Here is a 23,400-nt window from a genome sequence, read left to right on the forward strand (position 1 = left end):
AATTAGTAAGACCTCAACAATTAGACACTGCTTTCATGCTTAAGTCTAATGTGGGACTTTCATTTAAATGTTGTTTCCTGACATGGAGATACACTTATGAGAGTGTAATTTCAGCTTCCTTTTACATGATAACCAAATTTGAAATGCTGCTTTTTGTAATATTTTATATCAAACAGTAACAATTGCAAAATGGTTTGCTATGTATTAAAAGTTTCTCAAAAGCCTGAACTTGCAAAAGAGTAATGATACTAACATGAAAATCATTAAATGTTAAATATTGGAATATGGATTGCTGCCATCTCTTTTACCTTCCATTCCATGTGCACTTAGTATCTTGCTCAACTATCTTAAACACAGAATGGTTTCCTTCCTTTCTTATAATTTTCTGATTTAAGATTATCACATGCTTCTGAAACTGTTAACAATGATGTTATCAATCATTTTGCATGTCGTTAAGACACTTCTCCAAATGACCAAACCAAAATCAAGTTTCCTTTTACATTTTTCAGCCTTATTATTTAATTGAAATAATGGTGAATAATTAATGACCTACATTATAGTAATAACACTCAAGATCATAGATGGCCCAGACAGTGACCTCTTATCCCACCAAGTCTGCACCATTTATGATAATTCTACACTATCACCACTTTAGCTCTCCGCACTCTACCATGAACTTCCCCCAGATTCTCCCATTTATCTGTACACTAGGTGCTACTTATAATGGACAATTAACCTACCAATACACACATCTTTGGGATGTGGGGGCATCTCAGAGAACCATGATCCATAGTTTATTTTTTTTTAATTCTTAAGAAGAAGAAAGACACTGGTTTTTTTTCAAACTTCAAAAGTTCAAACAATATACTAATGACACTATTTACCATCGGTTAAAGATTCTTCCCTTTGGAGTGTTATACAGCATCATGACAGAGATAAGTGAGTATGAATTAGTTATTTCTAAATGTTCCAAATAACAACACATGCACTTTGGGAAATGACAATGCTGGAAACTCAAAAAATATATTGCACACAGACCAAAAGGCAACTGAGGAGATTGGATTCAAGAGTAGAAACAGAAAGTTGTTGGTGGTGGTGAGTTGGCGGGGGTGCAAGGCGAGGGATTCTAAAAGCAGAGGAAGAGTTTTTATTTGCCAGTTTTGATATACAATTTCAAATAATGCCCTTCCTCTAATAACTAGCAGAAGAGATAGCTATTACAAACAATAAATCTTGCTGGAACCCAGATCATATCAATGATGGATTAATTAATGCTGATACAATTGTATTTCTAAGCTATATTCACTGTTCTGGTGTACATAGTATTTATTATAAAGTACTATATTTGCACATTGCACATTCAGATGGAGGTGTAACGTAAAGATTTTTACTCCTCATGTACCTAAAGGCTGTAAGAAATAAAGTGAATTCAATTCAATTCTTTACAGAGGCAGTATGGTCACAATCTAGCACTGGATGAGAAGTGCCACAGTTTATTACCAGATAGAGAGAATATGATTAATATATTATTACAAAACATAGACTAGGTCTTATGGGGTGCTATGTAGAATTCTGGTTGTTATACTCTGGGGGAAATGTAATTGTAGCACAGGGGCTGAAGAGAAAATTCACCATGATCTTGTCTGTGATGGAGAGTTTCAGTTACTAAGAGAGATTGCATAGGCTGGGCTTGTTCTTCTTGGAGCAGAGGAGACTGAGTGGGGATCAGACACATATACAAGATTATGAGGAACCTAGAAAAGATAGAAAATAGGAAACGTTTCCCTATACCAGAGATATCTAAAAATAGAAGACATCAGTTTAGGATAAGTGCTAACAGGTTTAAGGGTACCGGGTATATGTTTAGGATAAGTATTTGCAGTTTGAGGGTGTAGATTTGGGATAAGGGTTAGCAGGTTCAACTGGAAATTTGACAAAGAACTTTTTCACCAAGTTGCTGGATGGAATCTGGAAAGTGCTGCCTGAGTGGGTGGTAAATGCAGGTCCTCCCACAATAATTAGGAAATAGCTGAGCATGCATTTAAATTGCTAACATGCAGAAGACTACAGAGCAGATACTGGAAAATGGAATTAGTATAGATGTGTTTGGTCAGTATGGACATGGTGAGCTGAAGTGCCTGTTGTGCTGTATGAACCTGCAACTCTAATGCATTTATTAGAGGATAAGTTGAAGGTTAATCAGAGATAAATACTGAGAAAAAAGCAGGCTATTTAGAACAGAGAATTAAAACCTAAAGTTGAATAAAGTAGGAATGAGAATACTAGATAACAAAGCATCTCAACATTCCAGAAAATTCGAGTGGCATCAGATAAGTATCTAGTCTTTCAAAGTCCAAGCCTATATCCCCGTCATGAAAGGCGGAAACAGAAGACCGGCCAAAGGGCTCTGGTGAAGCTATACCCTGTACAGTGGATATAAGGGATTACAGAAACATAGATAAACTCCAACCATACCATCGACTTTGATGATGGAGATGGGAGGTTTTACTAGGAGTAAAACCTTATGCTTCACTAGGAGCTAAGGGGCCAAGAAGAAGAAGAAGAAGATAAATATCAAGAACATTCTAAACAAAACGGTGGAGAGAAATGATTTGCTACCAGTAAGATATGGCTTAAATTTAGATAGAAGTAGGACATTAATAAGGATGAAACCGTCATATACTGGAAGACAAAATGGTGAATGGGAAACAGGAGGTAGAACATCACTACTATTGAAATATTCCTTCACACTGCTAGAATGTTGTAGGAGTTCTAATAAGATACCATCTACATGGGCAAAATCAGGAAGGAGAAGGGGGAAAATGGTGTAATTCTTTGTTTCCATTACAGATAACCAAACAGTAGAAATTAGAGAGAGGTGAAAACACCATAACTAAATAAAATGACATACCGTGCAGCCTGCCATTGTTTATCCAAGTACAAATGGACCTCCTTATTTATCCTTCTGTTGTTGGCATAGTGGAAACGTTTTGGCAGCTCATATGCCATATAAGGTATAAAATGCTGTTTGGAGTATCTGCACTAAAAGAGTATTAAATAGGTATTAGAAAAAAATGTTAACTTTATTTTTAATACATTTTGTTATAATAATAAATCCTGTTTGCTTTTATAAGCCAATAAGATATAGAAGTAGAATTATGCCATTTGGCCCATCAAGTCTACTCCACTATTTCATCATGGCTGACCCAATTTTCCTCTCAGCCCCAGTCTGCTGCCTTCCATCCCCTCCCCCCACCTCCATATCTCTTCATGCCCTGACCAATCAAGAATCTATCAGCCTCTGCTGTAAATATACATACAGACTTGGCCTCCAGAGGCTGCCCGTGGCAACAAATTCCACAGATTCACTACTCTCTGGCTGAAGAAATTCTTCCTTATCTCTGTTCTAAAAGGACACCCCTCTATTCTGAGGCTGTGCCCTTAGGTCTTTGGCTCTCCCACCATAGGAAACATCCTCTCCACATCCACACTATCAAGGCCTTCCACAAATCGATAGGTTTCAATTAGGCCAACACACATGCTTCTGAATTCCAGCGAATACAGCCCCAAGTCATAAAACGCTCTTCATGTGGCAAGCTGTTCAATTCTAGAATCATCTTCGTGAACCTCCTTTGAACTCTCTCCAGTTTCAGCACATCCTTTCTAGATAAGGGGCCTAAAACTGCTCACAGTACTCCAGATGAGGCCTTAACAGTGCTTTATAAAGTCTCAACATTACATCCCTGAATACATTGAATGTATACATTTAAACCATGAAATAAAAATGTTTCCATAGGGAGCAGGTTGTTTGCTACTTAAAAAATTATGGGGACTTTTTTGGAACTACTTTCACAATCTTTGATTTGTTCAGCAATGATGATGGCTATTATATGTTTGAATTTACAACTATATGTCCAGGATTATTTTTTTTTCTTTTAACCAAACAGCTTTTTTTTTCTCTTCTTTTTTTTGTTATGGGGTTTTGATTCTGTTTTAGATTAGAATAAAATACACCTTTTCAATATTATGTTTAATTTACTATACACAGGTATGGAGCATTTCAACTTTGTTTCTGTTTTCATAATATCATAATGTATTTTGTATTCGTCTATGCAAGTAACCAATAAAAATATTGAAAAAGAAAAAAAATTGTCTCCTGTGGTCTAAATTATATTAATTCTAAGCTGCTTTATGATGTCGTTTGATGAAGACAAATCATTTATCACTTCATATAATTCTACTTGTTTTTTAGTGCTGCCTTATTAATGTGTTTATCAAATACGGCAAATCTGAAATCTGAAATGAAAGCAGAGAATGCTGGAATCCTCGGCAGGTTAGCCAACATTTACAAAGAGAGGACGCAGTTAAGATTTCAAGTCAATGCTCCTTTACCCAGGAGAAATTAAGAAACCAGCCAGCAGGGTATGACGCTATTGAAATAAATGACAGTGCAGACTGTAACATCAAAGCAGCGAGCTGTTGTTCTCCCTCTCGATGTGGCAGGAGCGATACCTCCCTCTCCTTGGTTAGTGAGAAGGAGAGCCTACGTCGAAGTGTTGGGGTGAACAATAGTTTTTGATGGACTCCAGATCATGGTCTCCTTGGGGGGCTTTGCTATTGCTTGTATGATGGGTAGTGTGTTTGCTGAAGCAGGTGGGGGGGGGGAGAAGGGGAAGCGGGGAGGGGAAGAGTAGATGCTTTGCTGCTGCTTGTGTGTTGGAGTGGGAGGGGAGGGCCTTGGGGTTCTAACATTTTTCTGTCAGTCCTTTGGGGTTTTTTCTTCTGTTTCATGGATGTCTGTGAAGAGTAAGAATTTCGGGTTTATATTAAATGGAATCCTTGAACCATTGAACCGTGCTTTAAGATGTCGAGAAGAGATTGGAGGAAGGAAGAAAGGGGATGTCTTTGATCTGGTAAAAGCCAAGCGAGGACATGTAAATCACAAATGATGTTTCTGGAACAATTGTAAGTAAAAGGAGATGAATCAGGAGAGGGGAAAGGGAAAAAAGACAATGCCACAATAGTAATCAGGAAGAAGCTACATATTAACGCCTGCAATATTAAACAAGTTCTTCACATGGAAATACTGAATTAAATTTTGACAGCTGTTGTGGGTTAATCATTCCCACAAGATCCCAACTTGCCCAGCTGTTAGGCTTACGAAACTATGATAAATGTTTTCGATATTGTCTTATATCACAAATAATTCCAACCTAGGAAAATAAATTAGATTATTAAAAATTGTTTAAAATGCTTTAAGTTACAGTGTAATTAATTTAAAAGGAATGCAAAAAGCAACAACTAAATGTGCTGATCTTAGTTCCTTTGCAATTGACCTCCATTGAAATCAGAGTAAGAAAACTCTCGAGTCAAGTTACATTTCAAGACAAGTTCTTCAAATGAGTTTGTGAGGGTAAGTGCAATCTTGTACTCTACCCTTTGATCCATGAGAAGTTCAATTCAAACTGAAGCTGGGAAATACCTTGTGAGCAACAGTCAGCAAATGCAAACTTTGACATATGTGGAAATATGCTGAACTTAATTACCTTGCAAAATCCAACAAAATCTTTACAAAAAATTGAAATGTTCTATTACTTACAGAAAGGTTCTTAACAGTTCCTTCCGCATCAACTGGAAAAGAAACAAATCCTTGTCGTAATTCCACAAAAAACTGGTGGAACATGAAAGTTCTGCCCTCTTGCCCCATCACTAATAGTGCATGCTGTATTGTAATTTGTGACCCTTGGCTCAAACTTTCAAGAGCCCAAAGAACAGAAAATATCCTACACGATGCTGGAGATGTTACATTAGAAACAGAATAAAGAGTATAGTAAATATAGTTAGGGGGCAAAAGTTTAGGGGTAACACGAGGGGGAATTTCTTTACTCAGAGAGTGGTAGCTGTGTGGAACAAGCTTCCAGTAGAAGTGGTAGAGGCAGGTTTGATATTGTCATTTAAAGTAAAATTGGATAGGTATATGGACAGGAAAGGAATGGAGGGTTATGGGCTGAGTGTAGGTCGGTGGGACTAGGTGAGAGTAAGCGTTCGGCACGGACTAGAAGGGCCGAGATGGCCTGTTTCCGTGCTGTAATTGTTATATGGTTATAAATAAATTAGAAAAAATGACCATAATTAATGGTTACATAATGAATACTTTTGACAAATTTGTTTTATTTTTCTCATCTTAGTACTTTATTTGAGGCTTCTGCGACTTTCATCAATATGTAGAAAGTAAAACAGTGACAGAAATCAATGAAGATCTTTTATGGACTGAGCAAGAAGATTTATAGAGAGAATAAAGAAATGTCAGAGAAATTATACAAAAAATTTATGTTGTCCACCTTGAAAGATACAAGAAATTTCCCAGAAATATTGTAGAATGGATCAATGATCTCACTTTAAGGACTCTTTATCTTGTTATTTTTATGTTTTTGTTATTTATTTTTTTATATTTGCATTTGCACAGTTCTTTTCTGCACTCTGATTGATCTTTTATTGATCCTGTTATTGTCACTATTCTATAGATTTGTTGAGTATGCCCTCAAGAAAGTGACTCTCAGGGTTGTATATGGTGACGTGTATGTGACTTTGATAATAAAATGTACTTTGAACTTCTAATTTACTTTTAATATGAATAAGGAGCTGGAAGAAATAATAGATTGAGGGGCAATCATTGCCAGTTCAAAAGAACACTCTGAAGAGCGTCACTACTCTGTCCACAGCAAATAATTGTTTCTATTACAAGAGACCTCCTCAATTGCCTCCACCCAATGGCCAATGGGCTATTCCCCAAACAGCAGTGTGACCTCCACCTACAAGCACAGAATAGGTTCATGAAACTTGGTAAATTGATTTGATTTTGTTTTGAGTTTGCAACTATCAGAATTGAAAAGGGGAAAGTAATGTAATTGGTTATTTTGGAATTTCAGAAAGAGTCTGATAGGGTGTTGCGCAAGTAATCAAATAATCTTACATCACATGGTACTGAACACAATTGGCATGGATTTCAGATTGGTTAACGGAGACTAAACAGAGAGTTGGAATAAACATTTGACTTTACAGTTTTGTCTTGAGAGCCTGTGACTAGTGTGGTGCCATGGGGGGTGAGTGCTGGGGATATAGCTGTACACAATGTGTGTCAATGAATTGTATTAAGGGACTAGATCAAGTAGATATCCAAGCCTGCTAGCAGCACAGAACTGGATATCAATGTAAGCTGTGAAGAGGATGAAAAGAGGCTTCAAGGAAAAACAGACAAGCTGAGGGAATGGATGTTAAGATGGAATTTAATGCAAAAAACAGTGAGGTTTTTAGTAGAAAAACACAAGGCTGTATATTTTAAACAGTGACAAATTGAAAGATATCGGTGTTCAAGAGGTTATGAGTGTCTTTATATGCAAATTACTGTAAACTAATATGCAAATACAGCAAGCAGTTAGAGAGGCCAATTTTACTTCGACCTTTTTGTAAAATACAGAAGTAGAAATACTTTGTTTGGTTATATATCGCCCAGGTGAGGTCACACTAGGAATATTGTGCATGTCTGGCTCTCCTACCTAAGGAGAGATACAGTTGCAAAATAAAAATGCGCAAAGATTCACCAGAATGATTCCTGGGATGTGTTTCTGTCCTTTGAGAAAAATTAAGCAGAACAGATCTTCAGGTTTCAGAGCTTGAGTGAATGAGAGGTGGCTTCATTGAAAAGTGCAAAGTTATTGCAGGCCTTGACAGGGTAAATGCAGGAATAACGTTTCCCTTGACTAGAGTGTCTGGAACCAGGGGTTCAATTTCAAAATATGGAGTCTGCTTTTTAGGGCGTGGTCGGGAAGAACAGTCTTTGGAATTCTCTACCTAAGTGTATGTGAGAGCAGAGTGATGAAGTACACTCAAGTCAGGGGTTAAAAATATTTTTTTGTATATTAATAGAATTGAAGTGTATGATACAGGAAGGCAATGTTAAGGTAAAAGATCAACCATGATCTTTCTGAGTGGCAGAGCAGATGGACAAATTAACTTCTGTTTCTATAGATTGTTGCGACTGATTATGTTGTACACAAATTTGTGATTTTAACATATCCTGTTTATATTTGTTAAAAGTACTTACATTTCAAATAATCCGCTGGGACATTTTTGGCTCGGATGCGAGCAGCCGGACCACTATAAACATATAAATTCTTTACACTGTCAAAGTAGTTCGTCATATACTCAGTTTGATCACAGTAAGTATTTTCCATACCTGGAATATATATTAGAAAACTCAATGAAAGATCACTGTAACACCTTACTCAATTCAAATCTAGTTTTTTAAATGTAAAGTTTCTAAATGAAAGGGCTAATTTTCCAAGAATAATGTCTGCATTGAGTGTAGTAGGATAACAACAAACAAAATGTCAATCCAGACGTTATTCTTGGAACATTAACATTTTCAAAATGCCAGTTACATTATTCTTTACGATCACCACCTAACGCACAGTAGCGTAGTGGTTAGTGCAAAGCTTGACAGCAATAGTGACCCAGCTTCATTTCCTGATGCCGTCTGTACGTTCTCCCCGTGACTATGCGGTTTCCTCTGGGTGCTCTGCTTTCCTCCCACAGACCAGACGTACCAGTTTGTAAGCTAATTGGTCATTGCAAATTGTCTCATGATTAGGCTAGGGTTAAATCAGGGGATTGCTGGGTGGCGTGGCTTGAAGGCTGGGAAGGGCCTATTCTGAGCTGTATCTCAATGAATAAATAAATAAATAAATAAATAACAATCAGTATGTTAATTTTTACAGTTTTGACTCTCCAGCAATTCCTTGCTCAGCAGAAGCTTGTACTAGGAGGTCAACAGAACCTGTGACATTTCCTATTGCTTTATATAAGCCACCAGACACTCAGCTCTCAACTGTGGCTCCATGTAGCTGTTTGCATGCAACAGCAGCCACACCCCGGTAGGTGCACCACTTCGACAGGAGGAACAAAATAGGTGAAGGGTAGCTGTCCGGCCTCATACCCCCATGAGATAGGGATATGCCTGTCCTAGCAAAACAAGTCATTTCTGGTGGACTAGGTGGATGAGATCAACAGTGAGATTTAAAGGACCAGGAAGGCGGGTCCACGTTTCACAGAGAGCACACAGAAGAAGCCATGATCATCCACTGAAACCAAGGAACCAGTTGTGATGACTACTCGAATCACTGGACCTGATCTTCCAAGGTCAAGAAAGTGGAATGGCTTTTCCATTTGAAAAACTCTTCCACGCAGGTTTCGTTGTCATTGTCAGATATGACGGACAAGCAATTAATCATATAAACCATTTGATTCATTCCCCTTCTAACATTTGGTTCCATTGACTATAATGGGAGAGGTACACAATAAGCAGCCTACAATATCACACCTGTCCAGCTCTGGTGTGTAAACCTACGTCTGGGTGAATTCCTAGGCCAAACATTTGCATCTGAATTTTTGGATTTCCACATCAATAATTTACACAATAGCATAGAAATAGTATCTTTTAGAATTCAATGTGGTACAGAGAATAAGTGCATCAATCAATAAGACAGAGAAATAGCTCATGTGAAAAGTCGCACATCTAAAATCCCTCTGACCACAAGTGGTGACGTTTCTCTGCTGGGACAGCTTAACAAATGTTTGAAGAAAACAAGTTACAGATTCAAAAAGCCACTGGTGCCAGGATGAAACTTCTGGAAATCTTTAAGAACAGATGTCCAAGAACAACCACATGAGTTTTATGGCAGGTTGTAATCAGGAAAATTGCTATCAGCCCATCCAGGGCTTCCATATTTATGTGTACACATCTGAATTTAGCAGTACATCACCATAGGGATATGAACTGCTCAGCTAGGATTCTATTTTACTCTTTTGAATATTTAATTTATTTAATGGATAGTTATTTAAGTAGGTTTGAGTATATTTGTACAGAACAGTTCGTACTACTTACAGTAGTATTGTGCCCTCAGAATTGTAAAATTAAGTATGTAAGTTTATGCAATTTTGGTATCAACACTGTATGAATCTCTTATAAAACTTTTATTTTAGTAAAATTTTTATTCTGACTACATGTTTTGCTTTGGCAGAAAGCAATATTTAAAAGCTCATACCGTGATCAGCTACAATGATGAGGTTAACACATTTATGCAAGTTCCTCTTTTTGAGCTCATCCATCAACATTCCTACAATCCGATCAACCAACTGCAAAGCTTCAACCACCTGAAAAATGAGGTAATTTTTTTAATTAAAAGAAGCAAAATGTACTCACTCTGAAAGTAGATGATTTATTTCTCATCTATCAGCTTGTATAACATTTCTTCAGAACCAAGCAGTTCTGAAATGAGCATCAGCACAAAACTACAGGTAGGAGGAAGGCACCTATCCCTTCATTCATCAAGATCATAACTAATGCTATTTCCTTGTAGCATCCCTTAAAGTCAAGGAATCTATCTATATCTTCATTGAATGAACTCAATACCTAGACATCCACAGTTAAGAATTCCAAAGATTCACCAAAAGTTGTACAAAGACATTTCTCCTCTATTCATTCCTAAGTGGCATCCCCTTATTTCTGAAACTGCTGTGCTGGTTCTAGATGCTTATGTCAGAACCTGCCACCTTTGTCCTTCTTGAAATGAAGTAAAAATCAGTACAAATCTTTGATTTCTAACCTTTCTTTCTTTCCTTTATTAATTCACTTCAATACCAGAAGTGACAAGCTAGAAGATAACATGTCTCAGAAAAGCCATGTAATAGCAGGATGAATTTTACCAATGGGTCATCAACATTTAATTAATTATCCAGGATCTGTATAATGGATCTCAACAGCTGAATGATTTTTAATGTGGGTGGGAAGTTAGTAGGATAACCACCATTGACAGTACCTTGATTTTTTTCCAAACAAACTCTAAATTAAGCTCTTCTAACATGGGAGTTTCCTCCTGATGTCTAGATATTCAACACTACAGAAGAATAGGAGAAAATGGGAATGCTTTTCATTTTCAAGAGAAGGTTTAAATCAATGGTGATGAATTGATATCCCAGAAGAAGGTGTGGATTAAATATCTCAACTTCAGCTGACAAAGGACAGGGTCAGGATTAATGTCAATGATCCATTACAAAATGTGATGTTGATCAAGATAATATATGCAGTATTTGATGAGAAGAAGCATGCATAAAGGCAACTCCATACCATAGTGTGTGTATCACTCGTCCAAAAACTGCTCTTCTCCAAGAACAAAATCTATTCGGGTTATCTAGCAATCAGCAACAGTAAGTGAGGAGTCAAAGTATTTAATTTTGATATGCCAAATTTTAATATTATTGCTTATTTATTTACGAAAAGACCGTAACATATAGGAACAGAATTAGGCCATTCGGTCCAGCAAGTCTGCTCCGCCATTTCATCATGGCTGATCCAATTTTCCTCTCAGCCCCAATCTCTTGCCTTCTCCCCGTATCCCTTCATGTCCTGATCAACCAAGTGTCTATCAACCTCAGTTATTATTATTATTTATTTTTCTCTCTTTCTTTTTGTATTTGTACAATCTGCCATCTTTTCCACACTGTTGGTGTGGTCTTTCATTGATTCTATTATGTTTATTGGATTCATTGAGTATGCCCATGAGTGAAAGAATCTCAGGGATGTATATGGTGATAATAAATTTACTTTGAACTTATAATAAAAGCAAAGAAATGAGTTTACAAGTATAGATCTATGAAAAAATACATGAAAACTAAGTCGGCATTTTGTAAAATAGGTAATAAATCTTATTTTAAAGAGCTAATTCAAAAAACATTAACTTACTTCACCACTGTCAGGGCCAGAATTATGTCCTGCATGGTCTGGTTCATCAAAGTAAAGGGTGTAAAACTCTGGCCTAATATAACAAAATCAAACATCAAGTAAACTGTGAGTAAGATTTTCAGCAAACAGGTATTGCTAATTTTAATGGCAATTTTGGTAAATTATTTGGATCCCTGCGGCTTTATTCACAGAAGTGCAAATGTGCATCATTCTTCCCCAAGTCTACCATATTGTTTATCTCATATATTCTTTACTGCCAGGGTTCCCAATCTATTTTATGCCATGGATCCCTACCACTAACTGAAGCGTCCATTGGCCCCAGGTTGGGAATCCCTGATTTAATGCTTAATGGTCTGTACCTGGCAGTGCATCTCCCCCTCTGCCCCTCTCCCCCTACCCCCTACCCTTCCCCCCTACCCCCTACCCTTCCCCTCTTCTCCCCTCCCCTATGTCCCTCCCCCTCTAATTGTTATCTACATTTGTGAACCTTTTATTGTTTTTTTTTCCCTCTCTGTCTTTCTTTCTTTCACAGATCTGTCATATTCCTGATGTTTCACCCTTTTTAATTCTGTCTGTAAGTCTCCCATATTTTCCTTCACTCTCAGCCTGTTTCTATTCTTTTCTCATCACTTTCTCCTTTTCCTAACACTTCACAGAGTGACATTAAGCAGAACATGGAGGACTAAATTCCAGAAAGCTTTTGATAGGATATCATCCTTCTGCAGATCACAGGAAGAAATAGGTGCCAGGGCTTTGAGATGAAGTTCTGAGAAAGAATGGGAAATCAGGGATCACAGGCTAGGAAGGACTGAATCTACGGTACAGCTTGCAGAGCTGGTGCCTTACAGTCCCAGACAACGAGCTCAAACTTAAGCTCCAGTGCTGTCTGACTTGAGTCTGTTTCGTTCGGCTGCATATATGATGGTTGAATGATAATTAGACTTGATTTGATTTGATTTCAGTTTGCATGTTCTCTCTGTGATCTCTAGGAGCTGTTGCCTCTCAGCTACCAAGGATGTACAGGTTGGCCACTGTCAATTGCCACCTGTGTGCAGGTGACCAGCAGAATCCTGGGAAAATGAGAAACACAGGAAGAAATACTGTGGGATTAGCATGAACGGGTTCTTGATGATCAATGCAGACTGAGTGGGCTGAGGGGCCTATATATATAATATAAAACTTACGATACTTTATGATATAGTAGGAAGGGCTGGATTTGAAAGTTAAACAAGGTGAGAGAAAAGAAACAGATACAAAGAAAGGGCACACAAAGAGGACAGAGACCTTGGAGTAGGATTTCAACAGGTACATTTAATGTCAGAGAAATGTATGCAATATACATCCTGAACTTCTTTTTCTTTGGAGGACACCTGATGCCAAGGAAGTCAGAATGAATGATGGAACAGAGCCTAGGCACAGTGGTCAAGGAAGGAGCAAACACATTTGATAAATAAGATTGTGAACAAATGATAGATAACAGGTCTGTAAAAGCTGTTAGAAATTAGCAATTAAATATCAAGTTACCTTTCAGACTCGGGTAAACTTAACCATTTCAAAACAGTGCGTACTCTTTCTTCATATGGAATAGATCTGGAATGTACAAACAGTTACATGCAAAAGTGACACATCAAAGAGTTTCAAGATAAATCCCTGCCTATTGCTAGTTCACTAGCTAGTCTGAAGCTTATCTAATAAGGTCTGGGATGGGTGCACCATGTTAGGTTGTTCCAGGGAATGTTAATTGCCATACCAGACTGATATGGTACAATGCCTCTAAATGTACCATATGCACCATAGGTACATATGGTACAATGCACTTCCACCTCATTATCATAAACTTGTTGTCAACCTAACACCAACAGTGATTTGTCTCACATTAAGGTTTATTTGCTGGTTGAAATTTTGCAAGTATTGTATATTAATTCATTCACTTACAGAATGTAAATAATGCAGGAAAGGTCAATATTTATGAGGGCAGCACGGTATCATAGTGGTTAGCACAACGCTTTACAGCACAGGCGACCAGGGTTCAATTCCCGCTGCTGCCTGTAAGGAGTTTGGACATTCTCCCTGTGATTGCATGGGTTCCCTCCGGGTGCTCCGGTTTCCTCACACAGTCCAAAGACGTACCAGTTGGTAGATTAATTGGTCATTGTAAATTGTCCCGTGATTAGGCTCGGTTTAGATCGGGGGATGGCCTACTCCGCGCTGTATCTCCATAACTAAAGGGTAATGGTGAGATCCTTCTTGGACTGCTGCAGTCCTGGTGGCAGGAGCTTTTAAAATTTGGCCATAACATCATCCAAACATAACCATGGTTAAGAGTGAGGCATTCACATATGACTAAGGCTTCTTTCTCTGGGCCTATTTCTCTGCTGTATGTCTCTATGAGAACAAAGGATGAAGAGGTAATGTAAAAAAAAGCTGGCACTTAAGACAGGGGTGCTGTGAAACTTTTTGATGGTGTAGAGTCTTTGGAACTTCTGCAAAGTATGACAATCGGTTTAAATCGATTTTTGCTAAGTAAGGTTACAGGAGTAGGCAGGAATACAGACTGGAGATTACATTCAGATCGGTAATGATACTGAGTGATTGAGAAGGCTAGAGAATGAAATGGCCTACTCTACCTCCTAATTCATAAATACATATCCTTGACAGGATAAGAAAGCAATTTAAAACAGATGCTGGATCCTTGGCTTTAAAAGTTTGTAAGGCTCATTTAGTATCAAAGTGTGTATCCATATGCAACACTGACATTTGTTTTCTCCAGAGCGTCACGAAACAAAGAAAGAGCACAAACGTCATTCAGGGAGAAACATCAAACCCAATCCCCACCCCCTGTACAACAAAGAACGGCAACACAATCATCAACCCCCAAAACCCCTTCCTTTGCACAAAACAGAACAGCAACATCAACCCCCAAAACCCCTCTGCTTGCACGACAAAATGGAAAAGGATTCATAAATCAATTATAATGGTGACATGATCAGCCTCTATAGACCATAGTTTGGACACAGCTGGGGTATAGTATCCAATATTAAATATAAAAAGAGTGACAAAGATTGTTCAGAGACTCAGCATAGACAATAGGCTAAATTGCCTTTTAGTAATTAGACAGGTCTATGAGTTGGCCTAAATCCCATTTTATTGAATACAAGAATAAAGATATTTTTCTGAAATCCTACAAGGTCCTGATCAAGCTGCACTAGAAATATTGTGTACAAGTCTGGCTACAGAAGAAGTACAGTAGATAATCACCAGATAGATTCCTGGCATGAGAGATGTTTGTCCTAAGAGGAGAAATTAAGAAGCATGTGTTCACACTCTCCAGAGTTTAGAAGAGTTAGAAGAGATCTCATTGAAAAATATAAAACTGTAACAGGGTTTGACAGGGTGCTAGGAGAATATTTCCCCAGATGAAGGGTCTCAACCCAAAATGTCAACTGCCTATTTCCTTCCACGGGTGCCGTCTGACCCATTGAATTCCTCAACATCTTGTCTATTGCTCCAGATTCCAGCATCTGCAGTCTCTTGATGTTCTGTAATACATCCCCTATATGTAACATCTGGAACTAAATATCCCATCTCAAAACAAGGATCTAGCCATTCAAGATAGAGATGAGAAGAAATTTCTTCACTGCAAGGGCCAGCTCAAGTTCCTTGATTTTAAATGAGTAGCCTTCCATTCTCTTGAGCTAAAGAAATACTACATTTGAAAAACAGCTCCTGAAAGAAAAGCCAACAGTCAATTGGTCGACGTCTGCATACATTTTGTCCAATGTAATGAATAAATTTGTTTTTGGATGCTGATTTGTTTTGTTCCTGTAAAATTCTGTCCAAATTATAACAGCAGAAGGAAGATAAGTTACAAATTGAATTGCAGTGGGCATTTTGTGGTTGTTTATGTGATGGTTATCATGGGGAAATAAGCATTTAACTAGAGAAGTGTCTGAGGCACATTCTCTAAATACTAGGGATTTCCAGGATTTTTTTCCAAGTGACTAGAAGGTGTGCTGTCTCATTGCTGAGTGACTCAGAAGCAAACTCCCATTCCAACCCCTGCCCTAGTCCTTTAGACTAAAGTATGGAGGTGGTGTTTATCACCATAGATATCATCAAGGAGGCCTCAGGGAGTCGCTGATATGCATTCTGTGGATGATGCCGACTGCATGTGTAAGCAATATGGATAGAGGTAGCGGATGCTTAAAGTTGCGGGTGACCCTATTAACCAAGTAGGCTCTTTACACCCATGACTGTGTGCGTCATCTATAAATTTTCTAATGACACTAACAGTTGTTGGCAGAACTTCAGATGGTGATGAGAGGGCGTACAGGAGCGAGATATACCAGCTAGTTGAGTGGTGCTGCAGCAGCAACATTGCACTCAGCATCAGTAAGACCAGGAACTGACTGTGGACTTCAGAAAGGGTAAGACTAGGGAGCACACACCATAGAGGCATCAGAAGTGGAAAGAGTGAGCATTTTCGAGTTCTTGTGTGTCAATATCTCCAAGGATCTAATCTGGAACCCCCAACATATTGATGCATCAACAAAGAAGGCATGACAGCGGCTATATTTCATTAGGAGTTTGAAAGGATTTGTGATGTCACCAAAAACACTCAAATATTTCTGCAGAGGTACCATGGAAATCATGCTGACTGGCAGCATCATTGACTGGTACGGGGTGGGTCTATTGCACAGGTTCAAAGTAAGCTGCAGGGAATTGTAAACTTAGTCAGCTCCATTATGAGCACTAGCCTCTGCAGTATCCAGGACATCTTCAAGGAGTGATGTCTCAGAAAGTTGGCATCCATCATTAAGGACCCCCATCACCCAGGTCATGCCTTGTTCTCATTGCTATCATCAGGTAGGAGATACAGAAGCCTGAAGGCACACACTCAGCAATCCATGAGCAGCTCCTTCCCCTCTGCCATCCGATTTCTGAATGGACATTGAACCTTTGAACACTACCTCACTAATTTTTTAGAATTTCTATTTTCGCACGACTTATTTAATTTAACTATTTAATCTATTTCCTGTAATTCAGTTTTTTTTATTGTGTACTGCATTGTACTGCTGCCGCAAAGTCAAAAAATTTCACAATATATGCCGGTGATATTAAACCTGATTCTGATTCTTAGTCCGGGAGAACATTGAGTCTTCGTGGAAGGAGAGAATATTCTATCACATTCTTGACATGTTGTTTTGATAGTGGGGATGTTTTGGGGAAATCATGAGGCCAGTGCCATGTAACAGAAGTGAAGCATTCTTGCAACTACTTAAAGCCTGTGAAGTGGTCTTACAACTGAGCAAAGTACATATATGTGACGTGAACAATGCTTTAGTTGAACACAGCCTAATTGCATGAGGATTGACAACTCCCCAAACTACATGCTTTAGGCAATTTCAATTCCCAAATTAGCATAAATCATGCAAATCAGATGTTTGTATTCACAAATTTAAATGTAGCCAATTAACATGCTGTTATGACATGACCCAATATCTTGACAATAGTCTTCATATAAAAATATGTCAAATCCTTTTATAATTTTCACACTTGTTTAAAATGGCCTAATGAAGAGCCTCAAATGTCAATTGTTTATTTCCCTTGATAGATGCTGCCTAACTTGCTCCAGCACTTTGTAGGTGTTGCTCAAGATTTCCAGCTCTGCAGGATCTCTTGTGTTTATGTCTAAATTTAATTCTTTTCAAATGTACAGAAATTGCCGATTGCGTTTGAAGTCATTCTGTGAAGATTTATCTTCTAGCATTTCTTACTCTAACACAATTAGGTGAGTCAAAGAAAGGAATTTCATTTAAAGGAATTAACCTTAAAATGAAATTCCACTGAATCTGCTCAAAAGTTCATAATTTCATTCGAAACAACTGTGTACAGGTGTGTCTGCAGCATGCTTTCAATTGTAATTCAGTTCAGGCTGGAGGGGCATCCATTTAAAATAGAGATGAGAGAAATTTCTTTAGCCACAGGGTGGTGAATTTGTGAAATCTGTTACCACAGGCAGCAGTGGAGGCCAGGTCATTGGGTGTATCTAAGGCTGAGCTTGATAAGTTTTTGATTGCACACGGCATCAAAGCTTATGGGGAGAAGACTGGGGAGTGAGGTTGATGAGGGGGAAAAATGGATCAGCCACGATTGAATGTTGGAGCAGATTTGTTGGGCCAAATGACCTAATTCTGCTCTGAGATCTGGAATTTGCTTTAGATATTCAGCAGCATTTTTCCCATCACTAGAAATCTTTAATTCTGTTTCAAGAAAGTCTTCAAATACATTCAACATCTACTAATATTTCTTCTTCATTTATTGACTGTATGGAACTGCAACCATTACTTTTTCTGCTGATTCTAGTAAAACAAAAGCTGATATGTTCATTTGTAGAGTAGACAGCATATTTGTAATCTTAAATATGCAGTTGTCACAATGCACAAGATAATTTGTCACGAACACTAGAAAGTTTGCAGATGCTGGAAATCCAAAGCAACACACACAAAATGCCGGAGGAACTCAGCAGGCCAGGCAGCATCAATGGAAGAGAGTAACCAGTCGATGTTTTGGGACTGATAAAGGGCTTTGGCCTGAAATGTCAACTGTTCAATCTTTTCTGTAGAATCTGCCTGGCCTGCTGAGTTCCTTCAGCTTCTTATGTGTGATGCTTCTATCCTTAGAAACATTAAAAACTATGGGCTTTGATACCCCCACCAGTTTATCTTTGTTGTATTCTACAAAGTCTACAGGTGATGAACTAATGAGAAAGCTGGGCCCGGAACAAAGAGCCACTGTGAACATTAAGGGTTTAGCTTCTCTTGTATGCATGAAATGTACCTGAACCACACCTTCTGACTTTACAGTTTCATCCTGTAAGAAATAATTAAAACTAAAACCTTAAAATATTGATTCCAAATTCAGAATTTAATTAAATCCTAAAATAGAAATGTTATTCTTAAACTAAATGAAAACTTAAGATAAACCCACCACAGCATATTACACAACTGCATTGTAAATGGCACGTGACAAGCAAAATATATGTCATGCACCCAGTGTCCAGCCTATCCTTGCTCAATCCCCACCCCCTTTTGTACAAGACACAGACTGTTTATCACTGACTGAACTGACCCAGTTTGTACTCACTGTTTTCCCTGATTTGCTCTGATTACTGAAGTTTCTTAATTGCAAAATCAGACTTCATTTTTTAATACCATTGTGGACACGCCCCCCTGCTGACTGCTCCTGTGGCTCCTCCCACTGACCATGGCTCCTCCCACAGACCCCGATATAAAGGCGATTGGGGCCTGAGCCCTGCCTCTCAGTCTCCAGGATGTAGCATAGTGGTCAATTGCTGCTTGTTCTTTCTTCCAGTCAATAAAAGCCGATATCTCGCCTCACGTCTCAGAGAGTTACTGATGGTGCATCAACCATAAAGCTTGTTAATGGTTTGATCTAAATTTGAACAGGCCTTTCAGCAAGACACAACCAAGATTTTTCACAATTTCCTGACCAATTGCTTCAAGGCAATTGCATAGTTTGTAATACTTACGAATTAAACTTTTCATATTTGTCTGGATAAGTCCCATTTATTTTAACATCAGATCCAGGCCAGAAGAACGTGCCTGCTTTCAGATTCTGATACATGGCTGTCAGCCATATCTATGACAAGAACAAAAGCAAAATGAATATGTTTATGATTCATATGAAAATCGTTGTGTCAGCAGAGGTTAAAGGATCAAAGAACACTGCTCTTTGACTATCATGTCACTGGTTACATTTTTTTTTGCTGTTACTGCCAGGAAATTTAACTTCAGGCATTCCTGATTGGACATGAAATGGAGTATGTCTCACTTTGACACTGATTTTTATTGATCGATGTAAACCAACACTAAATAGTTACAGTGCCGATAGCACTTACATTTTCTGGAAGGACTTGGCAGCAGGATTCGATGGAAATAAGATCCGCGCTTATGATGGGAGGAGAAGACTGAATATGTGGAATTTAAGAAGATAGAGATAACTGGAGAGAAAATGAAGTGACATAAACTCCGAAAGCATTTAGAATGGCTTCAAAAGCACGAAGACAATTACTTACACATGTGGCAATACCTACATATTGGAATTTACATTATCTCCATGGAAACAGGGGATGGAGAAACAATTACAAGTAAGCGATGAGAGAATGCAGCACCCAATCTTCATTTGATGCCAGCTAGTTAAACTGATGTCACATTTGCTGCCTGCATGTTGTACCACTCAATAAACTTTCCTTAACAGCCCACATTGGAGTACCTCCAAATGGATGTTAAGACAGTTACGCCGGCAGCTCACTGGCCACATCACATGTTTGATCTTCAATCATCGATCTTTCGGTTTAGGATGGTGCTGGTGATTTCTCAGTGACTTCTGGCTGGTGGCCAATGAAATGAAGAAAACATCTAAATACTTTGTTAATCTTTTTTTTTCTGGTAAACTATCATCAGAAACAAATCGGCTGTAACTTCCCTTTGGACTTAGAAGCAATTGGATGCAGCAGAACCGAGACAAGGCGAGGCAGCGGGCCCATCACCAAGAGCAAGGAAGGCCTGCAGTTTGATCAGTTTTTAGTGCTGAGTCAAATTGGAAAGGTTAGGTGTTGTGTTCTTTATACATACCGAGGGTTACTCATAAAGACACATTCTGGAAGAACATAACTAGAACTTATATTTAACAGCAAACAGCAACCACATTTTAACATACAAGCTTCTGGATCATTCTGTCATTTCTGTGCATGCTCCGAATTCTGACACGTGACACGTGACAGGCCAGATTGAAGTGGCGAGGTCTAGGCCTCAGAGTGCAGTAAAGTGACAGAACCCAATGTTTGGACAATGATTTAAGTGCCGGGCCAGATAAGGTCAGGGGGTCGGGGCCCGAGGCAAGGGATGGACCAGTTCAGCTAGCTCACTGCTCTGTGATGATTACTCGGCTCTGCGCTGAACTGAGGGTCTGTGGATGGACTCTCTTTGTGGACTTCAGTTCCAAATGCTACTTGCTTGCTTTTATTGTTTGCAGGATTCATTTTTTCTCTCTCTCACACACATTGGGTATTTGACAGTCTTTTTCTTAATGAGTTCTTTTGGGTTTCTTTGTTTTATGCTGCCTGTAAGAAGACAAATCTCAAGGCTGTATAATGTATGCATATTTTGATGCTAATCTAGTCTGAAAAGAAGGCACCATGATCATGGACTATATAAAGATCAGAACTGCCTCTTTGAAGCAGTTACTCAGCATCAGTGTAGAACTCTGTCCTAGATTGGAATTGAGACACATTTCTTCTTGTATTGCCTGTTAGTGGCAAATCAGATGTGCCATATCATTGTGTGCCAATTTGATTCTCAAACCATTGCTACTCACACAGAGGATCCATAATTCAGTGTGGCAGAGAGTGGCAAACAGAGTACCCATCTGAAACAAGCTATATTAATCAATCATGCAAGAATGCCATTTTTGACACCCAGCCTATGCTTCCTCTGCTTTACACAGGTTCCGAATAATATAACATGAATTAGTGCCCAGGGTGGCAGACAGCAAGCTGTACAGGTGCAAGGATGCCCATCCATTTTGTGGAAGTGGTTTCTGCTAACATTGATAATTTTGTTATTTACCAGAACAAAGAACTAGCGTGTTCAATTATTCCCATTTAGGCAAACTTACAAAACAATTGATCCCATCTTGTAAATTTGTCTGTTGTAAATTTTTTTCTGAAAGTTACAGATCAATATGGAAATAACTTGGAAAATGTGTAGCTCGGGTGATGGATGGATGGTTGGGTCGCGTTGTTCTCCAGTCTTGGCAATTCATTTGCAAATATTTCGTAACCATACGAGGAGACATCATCAGTGCACTGTTCACTTGTAGTGTGTCTTCCAAATGCTAGGCTTTTATACACTTATCAATCAGTTGATTAGCCGTCATTATGGAAACTCAACTGTGACATCGGGAGGGAGCCTTGTTGCTGATTATTTGCATGGTGAACTCTGCATTTTCTGGAATTTTGCCCACGTTGGCTTATAATTTCAATATCAGACTGAACAACCAGGTTAGAAGCAGCATAAACAGAGGTCCTGGGCAATTATGAACATTAAGACTCACAAACATTAAAACATTCCTTAAAACATTCCTCACAAAGTACACCACAGAAATTAGGAATTTTTATCCCATTAGTTTGCATCGCGTTTGCTGAGGACCCAGAGCAAAAGGACCAGTACATCGTACACATATTCTATTATATATTGTTTGAAATCACACTCTTCTTTTAACTATTAGATGGAAAAATTAAGTTTTGAAATTAGAATTTAAAATGCAATTGTCTCCAGATTGCCCTCTGCATGGAACCCTTCATCCGCAAAATTTTACCTTCAGCAGTAAAATAAAATGGGAAAATAATAAATTTAGAAAATCTAAAATAGTATCAAACCAAGACAACAAAGTAATCAGCGTATTAAAAATTGGTTTGATTAAAGATATATGTTTCTTATCTTTTTTTACAAGTACTGACTGACCTGCTCTGTGTTTCTAGTATTATCTGCTTTTATTGTTGCAATTTTTTGTGAATAATCTTTTACTATATATGTTCAATAAACAATAGCGTGTCCCAGCTGGACACTCACTTTCATACTACTCCACATATATAAAGCTCATAGACCCAGAAATGGCCTAAAATGTACAAAGTTCTAAATACATAATATATAAATATTAATATTATACTTACTGGCTGCCCTCCCCACCATTCTGGATTGCTCTTTTCATCACCAGACAGAGAAAAGGACTTCTTAAATACGTAATCATACATGTTGTTGTCAACTATGCCATGGGTTTCTGCATACAGTCCCTAAAAAAAGTACATTGATTGAAACAAATACATGAAGATTAATTGAATTCATCATCCTCTCATCAAAGGGTAATGATAATGAAGAAACTGATAGCAGCAAGGTAAAGAGGAGAATAGGGAGGAGTGACAGTGCATACATTGTTAAAGTTAACCTAATGTAAGATTAAACATTAGTTCTGATGCAGTCTGGACTCAACAGTATTCTCCTCAGAGATCCCCTTTTGAATTTTTTTAAAGAGATGATCAAAAGGATTGGCAAGTGCAGGGTGATAAATAATATTTGCATGGACTTTAGCAAGGCATGGTAGGCAGGACTGGAAGATCCTTGGGACCTTCACTTGGGATCCAATGTGAAGAAGCCAACTGGATTTTAAAAATGGCCCGTGGAGGAAAGCGTGAGGTGTTGGAGGTGGGCTGTTTTTTCAATTGGAGGCCTGGGACCATTGGACAGGTGCAGGAATTGGTGCTAGGTCCCTCTTGCCTGAAAAGGGCGGTAGATGCAGAAAACCTTACCACAAATAAAAATGACCGGGCTACGGATGAGGCAATGCAGCAGACATTGCAAGCAAGAGAAAATCTCTCTGACACAGCGGTGTCAAGAAAACAACCTCTCCTTCAATGTCGTAAAATCAAAGGAGCTGGTTGAGATTACAGGAGGAATGGAGACAGGCTAACCCCTATTGACATCAATGGATCTTGGGCTGAGAGTGTAAACAGCTTTAGT

At 38.5% G+C, this 23,400-nt stretch overlaps 1 protein-coding gene across 1 annotated transcript in view; it reads right to left on the reverse strand.

The window, feature by feature from the left end:
- Window positions 1-23,400, reverse strand: part of LOC140733649 (ectonucleotide pyrophosphatase/phosphodiesterase family member 3-like) — a 100,511-nt gene that overhangs the window by 42,757 nt on the left and 34,354 nt on the right. The window contains exons 6-13 of the mRNA XM_073057263.1: window positions 22,557-22,676; window positions 19,353-19,462; window positions 13,325-13,390; window positions 11,801-11,873; window positions 10,104-10,212; window positions 8,105-8,236; window positions 5,600-5,631; window positions 2,912-3,042 (exon numbers count right to left, since the gene is read on the reverse strand). Of these exons, the coding sequence (XP_072913364.1) occupies window positions 2,912-3,042; window positions 5,600-5,631; window positions 8,105-8,236; window positions 10,104-10,212; window positions 11,801-11,873; window positions 13,325-13,390; window positions 19,353-19,462; window positions 22,557-22,676 (773 nt within the window). The remainder of the gene's footprint in view (window positions 1-2,911; window positions 3,043-5,599; window positions 5,632-8,104; window positions 8,237-10,103; window positions 10,213-11,800; window positions 11,874-13,324; window positions 13,391-19,352; window positions 19,463-22,556; window positions 22,677-23,400) is intronic.

The sequence above is a fragment of the Hemitrygon akajei genome, chromosome 9 (assembly GCF_048418815.1).
Source record: "Hemitrygon akajei chromosome 9, sHemAka1.3, whole genome shotgun sequence".
NCBI classification, from domain to species: Eukaryota; Metazoa; Chordata; class Chondrichthyes; order Myliobatiformes; family Dasyatidae; genus Hemitrygon; species Hemitrygon akajei.